Genomic DNA, 21,233 nt, shown 5'->3' on the forward strand with positions numbered 1-21,233 from the left:
TTGCATATCTGTGGAATTTGCATCAGCTCCATAGAAGCACTCGTCGTCACAGTATAGTCAATTAAAGCAGCACGGAGGTGATAGACTCCTGATCATTCAGGATTTCACCATCGTTACTATTAGCTAAGCCAAGTTACTGTACACTATAGAGCATTTACCCAATAAAGAGGCCGAAGGTTTCAGTTTTACTATAGTTTCCTGAGTCAATGTTTGTCACCACTGAGCAGTGGCAAGTCCTCAAGTCTATAAATCTTCAGTTTATACAGTGCTGCAAATGTAGCCACTCAAACTTTAATGATCAGAGCTCATCTCACAGTAAAATTTTACAGTGTTTCTACACTGTAAAATCCATTTTTTTTAAATATTAAGCAGTAAATAACTCACATGCACAGAAAAGTTTCTAGTGAAACTTTTTTGGCATTTTAAGTTATTTGAGTGCAACCGCACTTGCGTTTTGAATATGAGGCAGCTCTCATGCCTCGCTGAGTGTCTGTTTTTATCTTCCCCGCACATCTGTCTTCTTTTTCTATGTCCAACGGAGGGACCGAGTCGGCGGTACATTGTGTTACCTGTCTCTCCATGTCTGTCTTTGCTGGTGTCTGTCTGTCAAGGCAGACAGCAGGGTTTCTGCCATCTCCCTCCTCCCCTCCCCTGCTTGGCCCTCCTCCTCCACCGTAGCCAGGAAAAGCATAGTCTGAAAAATAGAATTGGAGGAAGATCCATGAAGAGAGGTGTAAACGTCACAACACGACCCAGGAAACAGAAAAAACCTGTCGTTGTAGCACGGACTGAGAGTATTGAGAGTATTTGGGTTGGTGTGACATGATACAAACTATAGATTAGAATTAAAGTAGAGAATTTAAAATTAAACTTTAATGTTGAGGATTAACAAACATCTGCACATCCTTGCATAAGACACATCAAAACTATCACAGCGTGAAACCGAGTAGAAAAGACTACCTGAACCCCCCCCTCCATCCTTGAGCTTCTATCCTCAGTTTAGAAATTACACAGCTCTGAGCAAAGACTCCATTATAACATCCCTGGGACGGCGACATACAGTAAGTCTAGTATAAAGTCAGTTTCACATCAGAGGATGGGCAAATTACACCCAATATTAGAGTGTGAGTCAATTAAGCACGTCCTGCACAGCGCAGTGTAATGTGTGAGTATCCCCCTGTTGAACATGAATTACAGGCTGGCTTAAAGTGTGACGTGGCACATCACTGCTAATCTGAGACATCCTGGCAAACCTTCGCCTCCAAGTCCTCCACAGCGTCTAAGCTGGTTGAGAGGGAGTCAAATGAAAAAGGATCTGGCAGCCCAAATTAAATGCAGCGCTGTCAGCCACACTCAAATCCCTCTTTCCCCTTACCGTCTCCCTCCTACTTTCTACCCTTCACAGACTCTCTCTCCCACTCTGAATATCCTTAAATATCTCCCCCTCCTCCTCCCAGCCTCTGAGACGTGATGGATCTGTAACTCTGACTGACTGTGACGCCTTGTTAAGAACAGTCTCTTCCTGTCACATCCACCAGTCAGGCACGTTCATTTCTTCCCATTAACAGTCACTCGCCTCCCCAGTCATCCAACCCTCGTTTCAAAAGACCCACAATGTAAGGGAACCTTCATTTCTTCTCCTCTGCCTCTTTTTTAATCCCTTCCTGACAATCCACCTGTCTGTCTTAATTCACGTGAAGATAGGTTTGATCGCCCGCGCGCGTGTTTCCAGGGGAGAGGGGTGCGATTTGCAGACAGAGTAATGTGCTTACTTCTACCACACGCCGGAGGACAGGTGTCAAAACATGTGGCGATGTGTGACTGATTACACCTGACTCGAAGGAGACACCAAAGATTACGATGACCAGGGGAAAGCAGGGCCGGCTGCGCTGCCTATGGAAACTGTACCTCTCAGTTTGGATCAAACCCCGTCCTCCCAGGGTGAGTGACAGGCAAAGAAAGAGCCAGAAACTGCATTCCCACTGAATCGCCGTTTGAGCTGCTAGACATCGTATTGCCATGCCGGCCGTGTAGCGCGCTTTCGAGCGGTTTCAATGGGGCTGAGGAGCGAGTGATTCGTGGTCGGTCTGAAAATGGCTCCGGCGCGATTGTGTTTGATTTGGTTCTTCTCGAAGCTTCCCTGGGAAAAGAGCAAGCAGCGTGAAAGCAACGGCAGCCGAGTGCTGTGACTTTGTTCCTGTGGCTAATCTGACAGAAGCTTAACCGTACAGTAGGTCAATGTGAAAAGCCCATCACCTTGTTGTGTATAATGCATGGATGGCGGAAATGCACCAATAGATCTAAAAACCTGCCACACAAGACGCCTATTGTCTTCTATCAAATGCACAGGACACACAGCAGCAACAGCCTTGTGCATGTATGTGATGTGTAGGTGCGTCTCCGTTAATATAAATGCATTCCCAGCCTCCAGTCTATAAAAATGCACCCGTGTTTGTGTGCCAGAGTGTCCAGTGTATGATCTTGTGTTGAGTAGAGAGGAGGCCTTCAGGTTTAGCCCCAGGCTGATCCTACGGCCATTCAGATGCCCCACTGGTTGTTTACTGGTCAAACTGGGCTTCAGCCACCCTCGGCCAGACCGCAGCCCTTTATCTCCTGACCTGGCTGTTCCCACTAATCGTGCCTCCTCTTCCCTCTATTTACCTCTCGATGACAGTAGCTGTCCTCAGCCTCCACTTCTCTTGACCCGATTCTGGCCACACATGTCCCCACGACCCGGGCCACATCCAAAGGTGAATGAGAGGACAAGGAAGACCCCTATCCCATGTCCTTAGACCCCAAACTCAACCTTGTCTATTTTACTAAGTACAGGCGTAAACATTTCCGTCCCTGAGCAGAAGCAGGGCAGGTAAACAAACGTGCGACCATGCAGAGGTTATTTTTTGGCTGGTTTGAGAGCTGGAGTGATGATAGTGTTCCAAGGGAAAGCTGGCTGGAGGGCAGCCTGGGGCAGCTCACCAACACCTCGATGTAGGACTGTATCGTAACACCAACAAGCATCTGTCTATTCCATCACATAACAACATGTCAGTCACTCAACACAGAATAACAAAACAGGAAGATCGTTTGCTGCTGTGCAATATAGCGGCGGTGAACCATAATGGGTCACATAAGAACGACGAAGCTGGTCCTTAAAGGGAGGAGGATTAAAAAAAGATGGATGCAGAACTGATGGTTTACACGTCATAAAACAGAGCTACGAGCTGACCGCCAGAGTGTCTGAAAAACAGTTAACACCCCATCAAATGCCATAGCTGCCTTCAGACCCGTACTTGCAGGGACTCAGAGCTCACTGGCACCTTCCTATATGGGAAACCTCTTATGCCATGAGGCCACAGACGCCTGCAATTGCCCAAACGCACCTCACTGATTTAACGCACAGGAGGGAAATTCTAGCCCCAGAATAGATTATTTCAAATTATGGATGGTTCTTTAAAAAGGTAGGTGGTAAACAGACTCACTGGGGCTTTTAACTCACAGCAATGGTTGGAGAGAACTTAAAACCTGTCCAGAACTGCTTATTCTGCAGCTGGAGTCTAACAATAATTCAACCGCTGCAAAGTAGCACGTGAACCTTGTGGCTTCAGACCAGCTGTGTCACCTACAACTATAAACCCCAACAGGCCGTGAAGAATAGATGAAGTTTGCAAATCCTAACATTTCCTTCCAATTCTACACTGTGTTTAACCCCTTTCAGACGCTGCACTGATATCTGCCACAGTTTGGGCTCAGCTACTCCCACATATGATTTGTGTGTGATTTTGCGATGGACCGTTCGGCCGACTCTTGACTTTCGCTGTCCCCCACTTACCCCCCAACACGAGACACCAATATCACCCTGACCACTGGTGGAAAAGGGCATCAGGTACCTCGCTGGGGTAACGGATAGCTTCTGTGCACCGATAAATACAACTCAGGAGCAGTGATCCCGCCAGGGACAGTTGCAGTCTGAACAAGAGAGCTGTGTGCATGTGATGCATGCCACAGATGCGTTACTCTGCTCCACAGAGGGGCTCAGCATCGCTGGAAAAATCATATTAGCCCAGAAGGAATCAAACCAAGAACACATTCACTTTAGAGTGACATCATATTTGAAGTCATAAAAACAGTGGGTGTTTAAGTGTTTGTGCGCGTGTGTGTGTTTTTTCCCCTGCTTCCCCAATATTGTCATGTAATTGCACATAACTCATAATTTTAGCATTTCTAAAATTGAATTTACTCAGTTTTCATTATGTAAGATTGATAATGTAAGATTCATACTGTAGATAATATCTGTTTGTATATGGGGGGAAAAGCCCTCAAAGTGATCAAGAAAATGGGAAAAGTTCTATAAAACTGCTTTCATTCATTGTATGTGCATGGGTGTAAACAATAAATTAAGGTTTATGTAAAGACAAATAGATTTTTTTAAACAAAGTTTTCGATTTAACCCTGCATGTGCACGTTATTCGCCGCAGTGTGTTCTCGCCATCTCCGTGGCGACAGAAACTGAGGCTTCTCTGTCGGCTTGACCCCTGCAGGGTCGCGAGCTCCATCAATTACGTCGGTCAGTAAAAGGGGGCCCGACTACACACAGCAGATTATATGGAGTGTAAAACATTAGAAAAATGTGTCTGAAATATCAGAGTAACATGTTTGAAGTGACAAAGGGTCGGGGCGAGAAGGGACCCTCCCAAAAAGGGGAGACCCTTGACAAGCGGCTGCGTTTGAAGGCTTTGTCCCTGTGAAGTGGGGAGGGACGCTCTCTACAGCCGTCTGTCTTCTGGACAGAATGCAGGCAGGATGGAGGGACATATGCTTTCCACGAGGTCAAATGAAGCAGAACTCGCGGGCTTTTGTTTTGCCTCTGAAAAAGAAAAGGCAAATCTGTTGTCGGGTCGTCGTCCAATGGGCCACAAATACCGCAGGAAAATTGACCGGCCTGTTTCTTGTGAGGTTTTTTTTTTGTCGCCATCTCACGATAAGGAGCGTGGATCCAGTCGGCCTTAATGGCTTAACCACATAGTTCTAGTGTGAATGAGCTCTCCAGCAGGCCTGGATAGGACACACACACACACACACACACACACACACACACGCGCACACACACTCCTCAGTGGGCTGGCGAGAAAGCCTCATCCATCCATCACGACGGCTTTGAGAGGCGCTTTTACTAATTCAGAACAATGAAGACAGAGCTGGACAAAGATGTCTGCGATGAGTGTGACACTCAAGCACCTTCTGCTCCGGTGAAACCGCCTTTCTCTCCTTCACTAAACCAAAGTTAAGTCCAGATTGGAGCTAGATGGCAGATTATGATCAGCACTTGGCTTAGCTGCCAGAAAAAGCTTTTTGCTGAGTGGAGCCAAAGCCAGGGCGTTACAGTATATACACTGCACCATGCAGGTCTTCTGAAATGCTGAAGCAATAAAAAGGGTTTCCATCCACCTACGCTTGCTGGCATAGATGGATATTGTCCTGAGAGGAGGATCTGCTTGCCTGGGCTAAAATGTCTAGATTTGTCACGTTTTGCATCTGCTACTCAATTTAAACAGGCTTCAAGATGTGCCCCACTGTACCAACGAGGCACTGGATGCCTGCCATAACATTTAAATGGGGACTGCGCATCACAATAATGCAGGTTTCCTCATATGAAAAAAAACACACAAAGTATTGCACAATTACTTACATTTGAACTCTAATAGATATTCGTTTTCAGATTCAGCCATATAATACAATAATTATATAGAACAATTTCCAGACATTTTTATATTTAACACAGGTTCAGGTGACGACTGAGTGATAATATTCCATTAAAGCATTTGAAATATGATTCCGATATGTTGCTATTGCCGTCAATATGCTGGCAAAGGTTAGAAAAACAAGACGTGGAACCTGGATTCCACTCATTTACACGGCAACCTGCCCAGCCATCGCGCTACATGCACGATATATGTGTACGTATGACTGCTCGCCATCCGGGGAGGCTGATTAGAGCAGCTAAAGGGTGTTTATGAGACTGTTAGCCAGGAGATGATGCCGCCCTGCAGCTCTCGCCCAAATAAAAGAGCCATTTATTACATTCAACATGACCCTCTCATTACGCACAAATAGGAATTAATGAGCGCTATATCGGGCACTCCCAGCGGAGCGAGGCGGGGCCCGCTAAAGGACTTGCGTTAATTACACTGTCCTACATCTCACCCATTTAACACCACCCATCAGATCGCTCACGGAGAACAGGAGCGAAGAGGCATCCACTACCTGGAGAATGGCTTCAAAACCTGCCGTAAGGAAGTTCAAAGCTGATTCTCTCTGGTATAATCTATAAACATATAATAATGAGGTACTTTAATGTAGCTGTAATATAACTACAACTACTACAGTATAAGTGTACTGTAGAATAAAGTGTCCTGTCCTCTCTGACAGGACTACAGTGTCAGTATTGGGTCATTAGTGTTGGGATGCCAGCAGGAAATGTGAACGCAACGGACTAAGGGTCGAACAGGTTGTGAAAAAAATGACATTTCTTCCAGGTTTCACAAGGAAAAGAATCTGCTTTACCAGAAACTCACATATCACGTTTGATCTCTGTTGTGTTATTGTCTTTATACTGTCCATGCCTTATTTTGAAAGGTGCAAAAAAAACAAGTCATGAAACTTCCCGGAATCCACTGAGGGCTTGTACTTCCTCCTGACTGCACTCACGCCCGCTTGTCTACAGCATCAGCCTTTCACTCCTTTCAGCTCGACTCCGTCTCACACAGTCTGACTCCAAACTAAATCTTCTCAGTTATCTCTGAAAACCCCCCACCCCCCAAACGCTCGTTCCACCCCCCAAAAATATTACCGCTATCATCCACGATCTCTGCCCATGCATATTCTTTTTGTTTGCATCTCATCAAGTGTATCAGACAATTTTACACTCCTTTCGTCTTCCCATCAGGATCAAGCTCTTCTCTGCGCTCATTGTTTTCAGAGAAGGCTTCGCATGCTTTGAAAGACCAACACGATCACTGCTCCAGTGGTTTTGAAGAATACCAGGTTCTTAGTACTAAGCGTCGGAACAATAAGGCTGAAAATGGATCAGATCTCAGTGACATTGAAAACCTTATGCTTAAGCCTTTCCTAATAACATGTAAAAGCATAATCTGGCATCACAGTAATAATTGTTTGTGCAGCTTCCTTTGTTTTGTTTTCCAGTTTTATGAAAATGGCAAATCGTTTTATTAAGGTTTTACATCTCACCTACTACGTGTAACAGCTGAAAATCATTTATGCTCCACATTAAAACCTGCATCTCAAATTTTGTTCCCAATTAGATTTTGTTTCCACTTTTTATTGTTCACTTTGAAGTTCTATCGTTGACGTGGGTTTTCGTTTTCATTAGGCAGTTTCACTACGTGGGGGTGTCACTACATGGCTGTGACGGTGGGTCTGTAAAAAGGAACGCGATACAAAAAGCTGCGTGCAAATGATTTTATTAAATGTGTGTGCGCATAGTTTGGAATATGAGGTCTATTTCTGCTCACGCTGCCTTTCAGATCTCAGGTAAATGTTTGTACCCCTATTTCTGAACAGGAGGAAAATCAAACAAGTGATAGACAAACTCTCGGCCATGTATTCAATATTAAGTGAGATTAATATTGCACTAAAACCATTAAACAGTCAGTTATTGTCCTTTCTGTTAGGGACAAATCTGCCTCTTTCTTATATCTTATATTTTCTTTTACTCAAGGCGCCTGCAAGAGTAAACAATTACACCTGGATCAAAGTATTGGAATAATTATACGTCAAGTGCTGGTTAGTAATAATGTTCCTAGTCAGCTATAAGAGGGGAGGGCTTTGCTGCGCGATGCTCTGAAATCTCGCTTTCATCTTTTTATACTTTCTACCCCATCAAGGCACTTTTCAACACACACACACTCACACACAAACACACACGCGCTACTTTCTTGCATCTCTCCCTCTGTTGGTATGACACAGGAAGAAGCCGGGCCCTGCAGCCAACCCCGGCGTCCGCACTGAATGCGATTAAGCTGAGCAGTGATTAATCTGGGCTGCCCCATAATTCCTCTTTACCACTTTAATGGATGTTATCTCCCCTCCTCTGAAGACTTATCTTGCTGATCGGGGCCAACGATGAGGAGAGGGATAGGAGGAGGAGGAGGGGGGGGGGGGGGGGGGGGGGGGGGGGGGGGGTGATCGGCCACGGGTGGGAGGGAAGGCGAATCAAACCAAATCCATACAGAGGTAAGTAAATGAAAAGTCAGTAAATAAATAAATGCAGGGATTGAGGGAGCTGCTAAGCGGATAAGGCAGATCAGTCTCTGTAAAGTGCTCATTTGTTTTCTAAGAAGACGAGACAAGCCGCCTTCAAAGCCTGCTGATACAGTAAAACACTGTCAACACCACAATTCACAGACAAACAAAATAAATTATCCAAACCACTGTCAATAAAACTCCCCACCCCCTCACTGTTGACATGAGGTGTACTTCACTCGTGATTACAAAGCTGGAAAGAATGAGGGATGTTTTTCTGTGATGATCTCATTTTCTTTCATAAACGGTGGCGGCGTGAAACAACGACATCTGTGGTTTCCACATGACCCACAGGTCTGACAAAAATCCAATGAATGCATGGATCATCGTCCACAGTCCAGAACACGTCTGCGCGCGTCTATTCTAAGAAGGACAAAGCAACAGCCTAAAGTTTCAGGACAACGACTTACTTCCTGTTATTGAGAAATAATTACACGCGTGTGTGAGAAATCATTTTAATCATTTAAAATGAGAACGCCCTCCACGAGGGATTGTCTCAGGTAAAAGAGATGAGCTGCTGTCAGGGTTTGTTCACTAACGTGCTGTGATACATGGTAAACCACAATGAACTTTGACATCGAGAGCAATCAGGGTTTTTATGAGTTATGACGTGCCGATCGCTCTCAATGTTAAAGCTTCAAAATAAACTCACTGCATGAAAGCGGAAATAATTTCTTTTTCAACATTTTCATTCAGGGCTCATGAAACTAAATGGCCGTGCTTCTATGTTCTCGGTGCGTCTCACGTCCTCGCGCCTGCGAAGGCCCGCGGCGGATGAATGCCGGGGTTAAACCTGTTCGTGGCTCGTTTTTTTTTTTTTTTTGGCTCACAGCGATGCTGCAGTGAGATTCTGTCATAGACAAACCTCTGTGGGATTCCATTCACTACGAGTGTACATCTTTAGGTACAAAGCTGCGGGCTGCATTGGCTTCAGGTAACATAAACGCTCCCTTCAAGCCACCGCGTATCTGCCCATGAAAATTCTCTAAAGGGGTTTAAGCATTTACGTAGAACACTATCAGGCGCTGCCGAAAATTCAGCTTACCCTGTTGAATGGGGGACTTCAAAGAGAATTGCAAATACCTTTGCACTGCTACATTTTCTCCAATCTCGCTCTTCCTCTCTCTCGCTCTCTTTCTCTCTGTCTCTTCCTGCTTCTTTTCATTCTTCAAACACGAGCTGCCGCGCGATATAAAATGCATTATCAGCCATATATTTCCTCTTTAAATGAATAATAACAATAATCTTTGAGTAATTTCTTCTTTACACAGCTCGGCCTAAATAGGGCAAAGCAAGAAAGCTAATATAGAGCCGCGGGTAAACAAGGACCTGCAATAATGAACGTGTGGATTAGGCCTCTAGTCTATGTTGCGTGATAAGGAAAACAGCTGCTACTATCCAGGTAACAGCACGTATTGACTGTCAATGAAGGATAAAACTACTGTGCAGCCTCGCTCCAAGTTCCTTTACTCACATGAGGACAAACACACAGGCACATAAAAACACACGGACACAGACATGTGAAAAATGTGCGTATGCATAAAAACGCATTTGAACATAATAAGTGTGTGAGCGCATTTGCATAGCACAGAGCTCCGAATGCTAAATAATGTGATGCATAAGCACCGTAATTTAATGTAAGAGATAATAAATGGCTTCATAATGAGCAATAAAAATGGTCTTTAAACAGTTTACTGCTTAGTTCACGCTTATAATTAATCTGGGTTCCATATGTGCATATAAAGTGGGTATAAAACTCTGCCCCAACGTGCGAGTAAACCAGCGAGCGCAGGAGAAAAATGACTGCTGGTAAACATTTGCTACATGATTCAGCTGTGGCCTCCAGCTTTCCAGCGACGCTTCCCGGCTCTCACGGCTGGACCAGCGCTGCAAAGAACGCATTACAAAAAATTGCTCCCTGAAATTATTTACGGCGAAACACACAACAGAAACCATAACATTTATAATGTTTTACAAAGCCATCAAATAAGTGGAAAGGGGATTAATTGCCCTGCCCCGACCCTAAAATAATTATTTTGAGCGGTGCAACTCTAAACTCCAATGAAATTGATACACTTTGATAATTAGATTCTTGGCACTGACCCGCTGAAGTCAATAAAGGTTATTAAGGCCAATTGCTGTCTAAACGCATTACGGGCAGGGTAAACTGTCCGTCGGAGGCCCCTGCTACTCCAGCGCCAATATGATAATCCATTCTCCGTCCTGGGGGTTTCTTCCCTAGCGCCTGTGTCTCCACTCTGCCATACAAAACCAGATTGGATTCGCTTAACCTTTCCAGGACTTTGATCAAATGAGCTCACACAGCAATAACATTTACATTGACCCTCCAACCCTCCTCCCCCCAACAGACATACAACCCTTCTCGCTCGTTTCTTTGTGCTTCTCTCTCTCTCTCTCTCTCTCTCTCTCTCTCTCTCTCTTTCTCTCTCTCTTTCTCTCTCTCTGCACAGCTCATCCTATCCCTTCTGAGCACCTTTCCTCCACAAGCTAGGTCAATAACCTAATCAGCTATTGATGGCAACCGGGCCATGCTGCGTATGATTGCAGTGCAGCCCTCTTCAGTCGTCCAGATTGTTTCCGAACACTGTTATTAAAGTCAGGGGAGAAGATGAAACGGTCACCGAGCGCCTTATACACACCGCACATACACACACCTCTCTTAGAAATCAGAGGAGGTAAATGTTGTTGAATTGTGTGTATTGCATATAGTGCGTGTAGGCGTGCGTGCGTGTGGTCAAAACATTAGTAAACGGATAGTGACAGGCTGGGTGAATGGAGTAGAGGAAGACATGGCCCCCGATACTACTTCCTGTTTTGTACAGCTTGAAGTATACAAATGTATTGAATGGAAAGGATCCCATTTATTATGAAAGTAGATTAATTTCCTTGATATGTGTTGAAAAGATTTCCATCTACAAGGCGCTCCTGTCAAATGAGGGAAGAAATCCGAGAAACAGACAACGGGATGGCGAGGAAGTGGGAGCGAGGATTGGAGAAGAACAAGAGGAAGAAAGAACATAAAGCGCGAGAGAGGGAGAGAGAGCGAGCGAGACGGAGAGCAATGAAATCTCTTTGCATCCGCGGTGGCTTTTGAAATTGTGAGATGAGCAGCCACAGAAGTCAGGAAACTGACAAATTAGGGAAAAAGCTGTGCGATGCAAGCAGAGCTGCTAAATCAATTAAAGTCATGCCGAGTGCATACATTAACATCAATGGCGCGCGCGCACACAGACACACACACACACACACACACACACACACACACACACACGCTCAAACAAACACACATGCACAGGACAGGGGGAAAGAAAAAAGAGGGTGATGTGCTCACGGACTCAACGCTGTCACTTCTCCCCCACAGCGAAGTGGAGAGATAAAAAATACCACACCACTGTTTAAAATATTCTGCATAAAGCCAAGACTCCCTGCCTACTGTCAGTCAGACGGAAGCTAGTCATTGTTGCTAGTTTAAGGAAATGTGCCTTTTGTGTGATAGCCGTGATAGGAGCCTCCGGAGGGAACACGGCTGTGAGCCAGGCAGGTCTGAAAGGCCCTTAGCATCCTTGATCACACTGATATGTAAAGTTAACGTCCTCATATGCGAAAACCTCACACACACACACACACACACACACACACACACACACACACACACACACACACACACACACACACACACACGCTCACACACACACAGGCACACACACACACACGCTCACACACACACACGCACACACACACACACACACACACACACACACACACACACACACACACACGCTCACACACACACACGCACACACACACACACGCTCACACACACACACGCACACACACACACACACACACACACACACGCTCACACACACACACACACACACAAACACACACACACATCTGCCTGTGCCGGACAATCACACGTGAAGTTCCACACGGCTTGTTTCTTTTCTTTCCATCCAGAAACCCCATTAACTTGCCAAAAAGAGGTGAGCAGGCAAGTGGACTTGTTTTGTTTCTGCCCCATATTTATTTATTTAATCAGAATGTCATTCAAATGGAAGGATGGGTATTTGCATGACAACAGCCCGAGGAGGCAGCGAGGGAGCCCCAGGGACAGACAGTATCCATAAACAGAAGCTAGTCCCCCCCATATTGTAATATTCTTCATACAGACTAACAAACGCATACACAGCCCAGCGCATCCCACAACACTGTGTGCTAAATATGACAATAAAGAGAGGAAGGCTGGCTGTTTGTATTACTATTTTAGCAGGATAAAACAATAGGCTGTTTTATTGCTACAGCAGAGTGTATAAAACAGCGCCGTGTCATTTTATAAGCCCTATTTAAAGAGACATATATTTGTTATTTTAAAATACCCACGGTGATATAAAATTTGACAAAAAAATAATGCTGTATTAAAATATACTCCGCAGGCAAGAACGGGAAAATCTAAATAAATAAATGGCAAACAGCATCCGCACACAGCAGGTCACTCGTATTCCACTAAATCACACGGTGCTGTCAATTCGCTGCTTCCAAATGTAAAATATATGCAATAAAGGAATGTAAGGGTGAAGCCACATAATTTAAATAACTCAAAGTAATTTAGAGAAATGTGATTTAATCTAACTGCAGAAAAGCCACAGCTATCGAAAGCTCCAAATGAAAAATCTATAAGTCACATCTATAAAGTGCTTTTCATCAGCATATCACAGGTCGATGCATGTATGTAAATATTGCTTGCCAGAGCAATAATGTTGTCTTTCATCACAATAGTGAATCATTACATCCAGGCGTTCGATGTGCGTTTCTGCAGAAGACATAGTTGCCTTTGTGTTATGTGCCTCCACGTGATTAAACCAAATTAAGCCTGAGAATATAGACTGGAAAATTAATGTTTTCATAAGCACATGATCTGAGACACAAAAATAAACTAAGCTAAGCTGGGTTGTAAAAATACACAGCAATATATGAAATTGTAATTTCACATATGTGTTACAATATTCCTTATTTAATTATCGTATTCATTGTAACTTTTATTGTGAAAAAACTGTGGCCGCACTGTTAAAGTATCCTCTGCATGACACACACACACACACACACATACACACACACACACACACACACACACCAGCGGATATGGTTTGAGACACAGCGACAGAGAGAGAGAGAGAAAGACCTCACATTTCACTGATGCCCTTTCCTAAATACGGGTCCAAATCACACACTTCATCTGGGCCCAGAGGTGGAGCTCTAGATGAGTTTAGCCCCTGTATACTAGATCTCCCCACACGCACCAACCCACCCCTCACTGCCAGGCTGCTCGTCTCCGCGAGAGAGGGAGCGAGCGAGTGCGACTAGAGCCGAGCGGCGTCTGCAGCAGCAGTGCTGTTCTCCTCCAGCCCCTGTCTTTATCCCCGTCTGAGCATTAGATGTGATTACTGCTCAGCGCTCGACACTGACAGAGACAGAGAGCTCCCAGAGACAGCAGGAGAGGCTGGGAGACATAAGGAGACGCGCGGAGAGAGAGAGCGGAGGGGGAAAGAGGAGCACGGCTCGGTCGTTCCCTCCGCCGCTGCCACAGTGATACAAGAGTGCCCCCTGCTGCTTCCTGGCTCTGGGTCTTAACACACACGCGCTCAAAAAGTCAAGCTATGACGGAGACATTACTGAAACCAAGTGTATCGCTGTTCTGTAACTAAAAAACACTCAAGTTATTTTTTAATTTATTTATATAGCCAAATATTAATTTACCTCAGAGAACTTAACAACAGCACTGCATGCAGCACCTATAGATAAGAAAACACTCCCCTAACACTGCTCAGTGTGTGTGTGTGTGTGTGTGTGTGTGTGTGTGTGTGTGTGTGTGTGTGTGTGTGTGTGTGTGTGTGTGTGTGTGTGTGTGTGTGTGTGGTTGTGTGTGTGTGTTCCTGCGGCCTCTAGGCTCGGTGCAGAACAGTGACTAAGGCGGTTTAATTATGAGTCTGACATTACTAAGTGATTCCATCCTAACTAATAGCCGTGTGCGCACGTTCCTCCCCAATAAAACTTCTGTGGAGCTGCGATTAAACACATGACACATCCTTAATAACGCACTGCGATGAGAAGCTCGAAGATCTATCATCATGTAATCTAAGTCACACCTTCCCTTGTGAAGAGCGGTGTCAGACAGAAGGGGCATTCACTGTACGTAGTGTGTGTAAAAACACAAGTGAAGACATGCTGAGTATTTAGAAAAGGTTCAAAGAAACTACAGTGAAAACATCTGTCATTATAATTGGGGACATTTTTATTGTTTGTTATATTTTAGTTACTTAAATAAAGACTGATGTGCTATATTGCTTTTAAATGCTCTGCCTTTACCATGGTCTCCATGAGCTTCCAGTCCTTTTCCAGCTGCTCCATCGGTCTCGTCCACCAGCTGCAGAACCGGGCGTAGCGCTGGCCCTGAAACCAGTACTGCCGCAGCCACTCGAACTCCACCTGCACACACACACACACACACACACACACACACACACAAAATATGAGCAAAAGCTTAAAGTAACTACTGGAAAAATATTAATTTAACTAATATATATATATATATATATATATATATATATATATATATATATATATATATATATATATATATATATATATATATATATATATATAATACATAGTATGAACATAATTCCTGTAATAAGGTAAAAAACATAAATAATGAAATGAATTGTGTTAAAACATTTTAAAATACTATAAACATTTTCCTAATGAGAAATCTTAACTTTATAACTTGTAAACATATAAAAGGCAATGTATTCTTATTATTATTAACATTTCTAAGTCCCTATTAATATTATTGTGTGTTATTGTGTACGTAAGCAAGCTGTTGCAAAATATGTTGAATCATTTTTTCTGACAATTGTTTGAATAACATGAGGAACAATAGTTGGCTGATGATCTGTGTGAGCACCACCGCCCCCTCAGCGTTCTCATGCAGACGACTGAATGGTTTGGTGTGACTCTCCTTCCACGGACGCACACGCCGCTCCCAGTCAGCACACCTGAAGACCCCGCCCCGTTCCTCCCGTGCTCATTCCCCTCCCTGCTTCCCATCCTCTCCCGCTCCCTCGCTCCGTCTCCGACGACGGTCTCGGCTGCAGAGCGGCTCCCCTCTCCACCACTGGGAGTGTTTTTGTTTCCTGTTCTTTTGAAGTGCTGATTTAATCCTCGCAAGGATGCCTCGTGTAGCCAGGTGTAGCCTATCTGCGTCTAAGTGAGTCTTTCAGCGTGTGTGTGTGTGTGTGTGTGTGCGTGTGTGTGTGTGTGTGTGTGTGTGTGTGTGTGTGTGTGTGTGTGTGTGTGTGTGTGTGTGTGTGTGTGTGTACAACACTGCCCCAGTTGCCGCCAACACAAATGTGACACACTGCGAGTTGCCCTCCTCCAAAAACGCCCTACAAAGCATCATCACCACACAAAAAACTGCACACTCCGTTTCATTTTGACACAGACAACTGTACAACACAAAGTACAGTTGCATACAAAGCAGTCTCATATCAGTTGGGACTGAGGAAGCGACTGTTCCTCTTTGGTAAACTCTTTTTGTTTCTTTCCCGCTCTCTTCTGCTAACGGAGCGTTAGCCGGTGGAAACAGCAGGGCCTTTCATTGCCGCAACAGGGCTTGAACATATTAGTGCATCTTGAAATGTCTCATGACTCAAAAGGGATCAGATGAAAATTTGTTCCTTCACAGCATTGTCCCACTGATACATGCCGCACATGTAGTCCATACACAGGAACAGATTCTGAGGTGAGTCACTGATCAGCGCTCATCTAACCCAGTCTCAGACAAATCCAATTTGCACTTAATGGGTTCAGACCAACTTTAGCGCTGCATCCAAATTCAGGCTTCAGGCCTTGGGGAAGTCATGCAGGATATGGTAGAACAATACAAAGATCATGCACTAAAATGGTTGAGCTGTCGTATAATTTTGCAGGATGATGTTATTTCTGTAACAGTGTATTTTCAACAATAATTGTTAGAATGTTATAGTTAAGTCAAAACAAAGTTTGAGAAATAACAGCCCAAACAACTTATGGGAGGTGTGCTCTGAGTGCGAGCTGTGCACGGAGTCATCCTGCCATTTGCTTCCAAACGGCCCTGATCACAGCGGGGATGACATGCAAGGACTGGGGCATGTCAGGCAGAAAACACAGCCAGTGGCGCTGCTCAGCGGCCCCTCAGTCGCTCCATACAAGCCACCCTTCAAAGAAATGTCAGCCTTTATGGCCACTTCAACACTCTCCAAATCCGCTCCCCTTCGATCACCGCTGCTCAGAAGCACAACAAAGCCGCCGAGCGCCAATATCGGACATCCCCTTGCCTTTGTCTGTCCCTTCCTCCGGCCCTCTGATTGTCTGCCTGTCCTTTAGCGGGAAGAAACCAACCTGTGTCTCCGCTTTGAGCCGACATGGCCGCCCGTCCCCCGCCGCGCCGCCCCGCGGCAGCCATAGAGCCCGGCCCTGCAAAGCGGGCGGGGAGCGCCGGCCGCGTGGCCTTTGCAGCCTGGCCGTCCAGCTGAGCATCACCGAGAGGGAACTCTGGCTAAATGCCACAAATCCAGGCAGACAGATCGAAGGTGTGCGCCAGGAGAGAGTGGTTGTTAGGGCTGGTTTTTCTCTGAGACGGTGCCGGGGTGCGGGGGGGCGGCTGGTGGCTCCCCTGCGGCACTCACTGTCATCTCTGGGTGATGGACACACTAACTACACGTTGGCCCTGCATTAGTTGACCGACCGCCCACCTTGGTAAGTTAAAGCCAGGTAGCGGCCTCATTCTCTCCATTTAATGAGGCGCTTTTTTTTTTGTTTGTTTCTTTCTCCAGCACCTTCACGCTGCTCCCTGAGCGGCGCCAATCAATTTCCGGGCCGGAGCCCCGAGGTGGTAGCTGATGAGAGTGGGGTCGATTCCACTGTGCCGCCTCGTGTGTACCTTCACACCGGCCTCCTCACACATCAGCCGGGAGGAACCGGTCCCCTCAGCTCCCTGTGGCCGAGCAGACATGCTACCGTGCACAAGCTAGGCCGCACTGCAAACACACACACACGTTGAAACAATACAAAGTGCACACTTGTGTCCCTCCCAGGCCACAGATGAAGCTTTAGCTGCCATTGGAAAACTTTCACATAAACGTGACTACTGTCAACACATTAGAATGCTGGTTGTATCATGAATTCACAAAACTTGAAACATGTGTACACACACACACACACACACACACACACTCACTTTCACAACATTTGATCCCTCGTGCTGTTTATTTGCATAGCACTTTCTAAAACAAACTTACACCGTACAAACACCAAAAAACCTGGAAGTATCGCGCACAAACCACACACTGCAAGTAAAAACGTGTTTTGAGAAGTGATTTTTTTTACGACTACAATCGCACCGCGGCCCTAAGCCCCACTCGCACCAGGCTAAGGTGTTCTAGAGCCGAACAAAGATCGGGGAGTCTGGGGACGCATTTTGGTCCGGACAACAGGACGCAGGAAGGTCACACACACACACCCAGTTTACTTTGTGCCAGAGCATGTGGGAAACGCTGGTCCCTCCCTTCAATATTTACTGTGGGGGACTTGCATCATTAGAGGGGGTCCCTCAGGGCACTGTGTCACACACCCACCTGGGGAGTGACACAGTGGCTTTAAATGAGATAAGACGTTTGCATGTGGGATTAGCATTTCAAAGGCAAACATGCACGCAGGGGCCATGTGGCGATGCCGTGTTGGACTGGCCCCTCCCACCCCCACCCCCACGCCACCACCACCGCCACCGAAGACAGGAGGCGAGATTAAAACGAGGCCGTGCCTAACAAACAGGTGGGAACTTCACTTTCCTCCATTTCTGTCCGCGTCCCCCATCAACCGCTTCCTCAACCTGACATCCCGGCCCGTCCCCGAACACTCACACTCAGATGGCAGACGCTCCGCTTCATCATCGTCAGACCCGCCCACATCCACTGACAAGTGTCAACCTCCACCAGCTCCCGTCGCACCGCAGTGCCGATGTCCCGCCCGCCCGCGTTCGCCGTCCTCTCTGGGTTTTTTTTTTTTTGTAAAGGAAAGGCCCACAGGCCTCAGCTCGGGTCATGCTGGCGGCGCGTCTCAGGCTTGTTCGCTCCTCGGTCGTCCATGTCAAACACGACCTGCACAATATGCACCCGCCAAGCCCCAAAGTGGGACGCCATCATAAATAACTCCACCAACAATACATCATTGAAGTGGGTGTTCTGCTCTCGTGGGCAACTCCAAACAAATGGCCACATCGATCATTGCGAGTGCCACGTGGGGTTGGCCTGAGCCCACGAGAGCGCCCACCCCCTTCACTTAAACGCTTACGCATTCATACGCGCACACCAGCCATTTTATAAATAGCCTCCTGTTTTCCTAAATAACCCCCCCCCCGGCCTCCTGGCGGGGGCCTACGCTTGGTAATCCTGTGGCGCTATGCGGCAAACTAGCAGGTGCTGCTAGCTCACCTAGCGCAGCGTTCCTCCAGACGCGGACAGCGCTATTGTTTGGCAGTGCTGAATAATTAATATTGTCTACAACCTTTAAACAACCTTACGTCAGACTCATCTGTCACGGAGCCCCGCTGAGGTGCCTGGGTGCTAGCGTCGGCTAGGATGTGCCGTTTGAGCCCAGGGGTGTGAGGCGGGAGAGGTGAGGTGCTTTATTAACTGCTGGCTTGCGGCGAGCTAAGACAGGAGGATGGCTGCTCCGCAGACGGCCGCTCACGCTGCTCTCCCCTGACCTCGCGCCATCCCTCAACACCCGGAGCCAGCATCACTCATTGTTGCGTGTGGAAAAGGTGTGAGGGCGGGGAGAGGGGCACGACTCCATCTTTAGATAACATATGGAGAGGCTATTGCCTCGCGATCCATCACGGGGCAGGACAAATGAGAACAACCTGGATTTCATATTGAAGGCACTTCCCGGAGTGGGAACAACAAGGTAAGTGGAAGGTAGGGAAAGCGGCGAGCTCCCATTCTGCCGTTTACAGAGCTTTAACCTGTTATTAGAAGGCTGCCAGCGAAAATCTAAAGGGTACAGTGAACTAAACCATAATAAATCTGTGCACCACAATCTCACACTTTCAGTTAGACCAGTTTCCCCATTCAGGTACAAAGGAAATTAAAACCCCAGTCAAACACTTGGGCAGCGACCAGCACCCCCTCCCCTCCAACCTCATTGTGAATCTCCTCGCAGTGTTGTAGCGTTGTTGGCAGCAGGGCCAGCAGGCGGTGGGAGCCCGTCTCGGGGTCAGTGTGCAGGTTGGACAGGGCCTCCTGGCAGCGGGACTGGATGTAAGTCAGCGTCCCAGTGGAGCACTGTTAGGAAGGGACAGAGCATGGAGTCAGTGGAGCTGTCACGAAGGCGAACGGGAGACCAGGCAGAAAGGTGAAACGCGACTATTCCAATGCGTTACACACTGTGATCCCGCTGTTTAACAGGGCCGCACGGAAACCACCGCGGACCGCCGGCACGCTATAAATCACTTTCCAGATTTGACGAACTGCATTTTCCTAAACTTCTCACCTCAGCCACTCTGTGTGTGGAGCTGAAGCGCGCAGTTTCTCCAGCTAAGACACAGTGCTGATGAGTACTGTTCAGGTCATCTGATGAAGACACAGAAGAAGAGAACGGGTCAGAACACCAAGGCCTCTAAAAACCAGCGGATGCAAAGATGAGGTGAAGGCAGAGAAGAATATTAATACACCAAAAGCAGCTACTGGAGTAAGAGCCTCGAAAGCATTTACATTCTGATCTTGTGAAATACTAATAAAAAGGAACGGAGATAATCAGAAAGAAAGGGAGCTGGTTACAGGAGGAAAACAGATGAAAAGCAGGACGTGAAGGAACATGACAACTAAATCATCTTGTACTCGCAGACAGATTGCACTTGGTCCAGCACCAATCAATAGAATGAGCATCAATGTACTATAATTTTAATTACCAAACAAAACCAGATCGCACTCAATCTGTCAGGATGGAGGAGCCATACCAACAAACATTTGTCCAATATCACAGGAGCTTTACACAGAGGCCTTACTGCTGTTTCCTGTGTATCCCTCCATGTGTTTCCTTGTGTGTATAGATGTTTCCCAGCTCTGCCATTATTTGCCTCATACCAGTAATTAATTTAGCCACGACAGAGCTGTCATTCACAGCACATGTGCATATTTACACTCGCCTTGAGCAAGAGTACACTGGCTAATGCCTGTTATTTGAAAGTCAAACAGCCAAATGCTTTGGGAGGAAGATATTATTGTTTGGTGGAAGGGGAAAAAAAAGATGGTGGCGAACAAAACAACTTGCCGGTGTTTTCTTCACCCTGATGAGATTGTGAAGGATTAGGTCTCTGGGCAGAATTACTCTGCGTCTTTAAAACTGTTTATATCCAATAACAAATTATCTCCATCAATCTGCTCTTTTCTTGGCGCGTCTGATGCGTCAGTGGGATCAGGAGGGAGTCGAGGCAAACTCGATAACTGTAATAAATATTTATCTTTCTTTCAACCCCTGCGCCTGCTGCCACTTGTCCTCCTTTTCCAGGAAGCAGGCTTTTAAATATATTGGGTCAACTCTTTCCTCCAGTCGCCCCTGTGCATTGGGAGCTGGAAATCTGATTATTGAACAGGCCTGGTGTCAAGACTTGCATTGTTCTTTTTTAACCACTGAAATTCCATTTGGGTGGAAATGATGGTGATTCAATTTGCCTCCAGCAGCTCAGGCATTAGCAGTTCAAAAGGGCCAGCCAGCGACAAATGGTGCTGAAAAGACATTATGGTGTCTGTGGTTAGACACCAGTGTAAAAACTACTTATCATATGGTGTGTGTGT

The 21,233-nt window shown here is 46.2% G+C and overlaps 1 protein-coding gene across 1 annotated transcript in view; it reads right to left on the reverse strand.

The window, feature by feature from the left end:
- fto (FTO alpha-ketoglutarate dependent dioxygenase) overlaps positions 1-21,233 on the reverse strand; it is a 98,635-nt gene that overhangs the window by 54,729 nt on the left and 22,673 nt on the right. The window contains exons 5-8 of the mRNA XM_029143554.3: positions 19,930-20,009; positions 19,578-19,721; positions 14,707-14,826; positions 570-694 (exon numbers count right to left, since the gene is read on the reverse strand). Coding sequence (XP_028999387.1) covers positions 570-694; positions 14,707-14,826; positions 19,578-19,721; positions 19,930-20,009 — 469 coding nt within the window. The remainder of the gene's footprint in view (positions 1-569; positions 695-14,706; positions 14,827-19,577; positions 19,722-19,929; positions 20,010-21,233) is intronic.

The sequence above is a fragment of the Betta splendens genome, chromosome 3 (assembly GCF_900634795.4).
Source record: "Betta splendens chromosome 3, fBetSpl5.4, whole genome shotgun sequence".
NCBI classification, from domain to species: domain Eukaryota; kingdom Metazoa; phylum Chordata; class Actinopteri; order Anabantiformes; family Osphronemidae; genus Betta; species Betta splendens.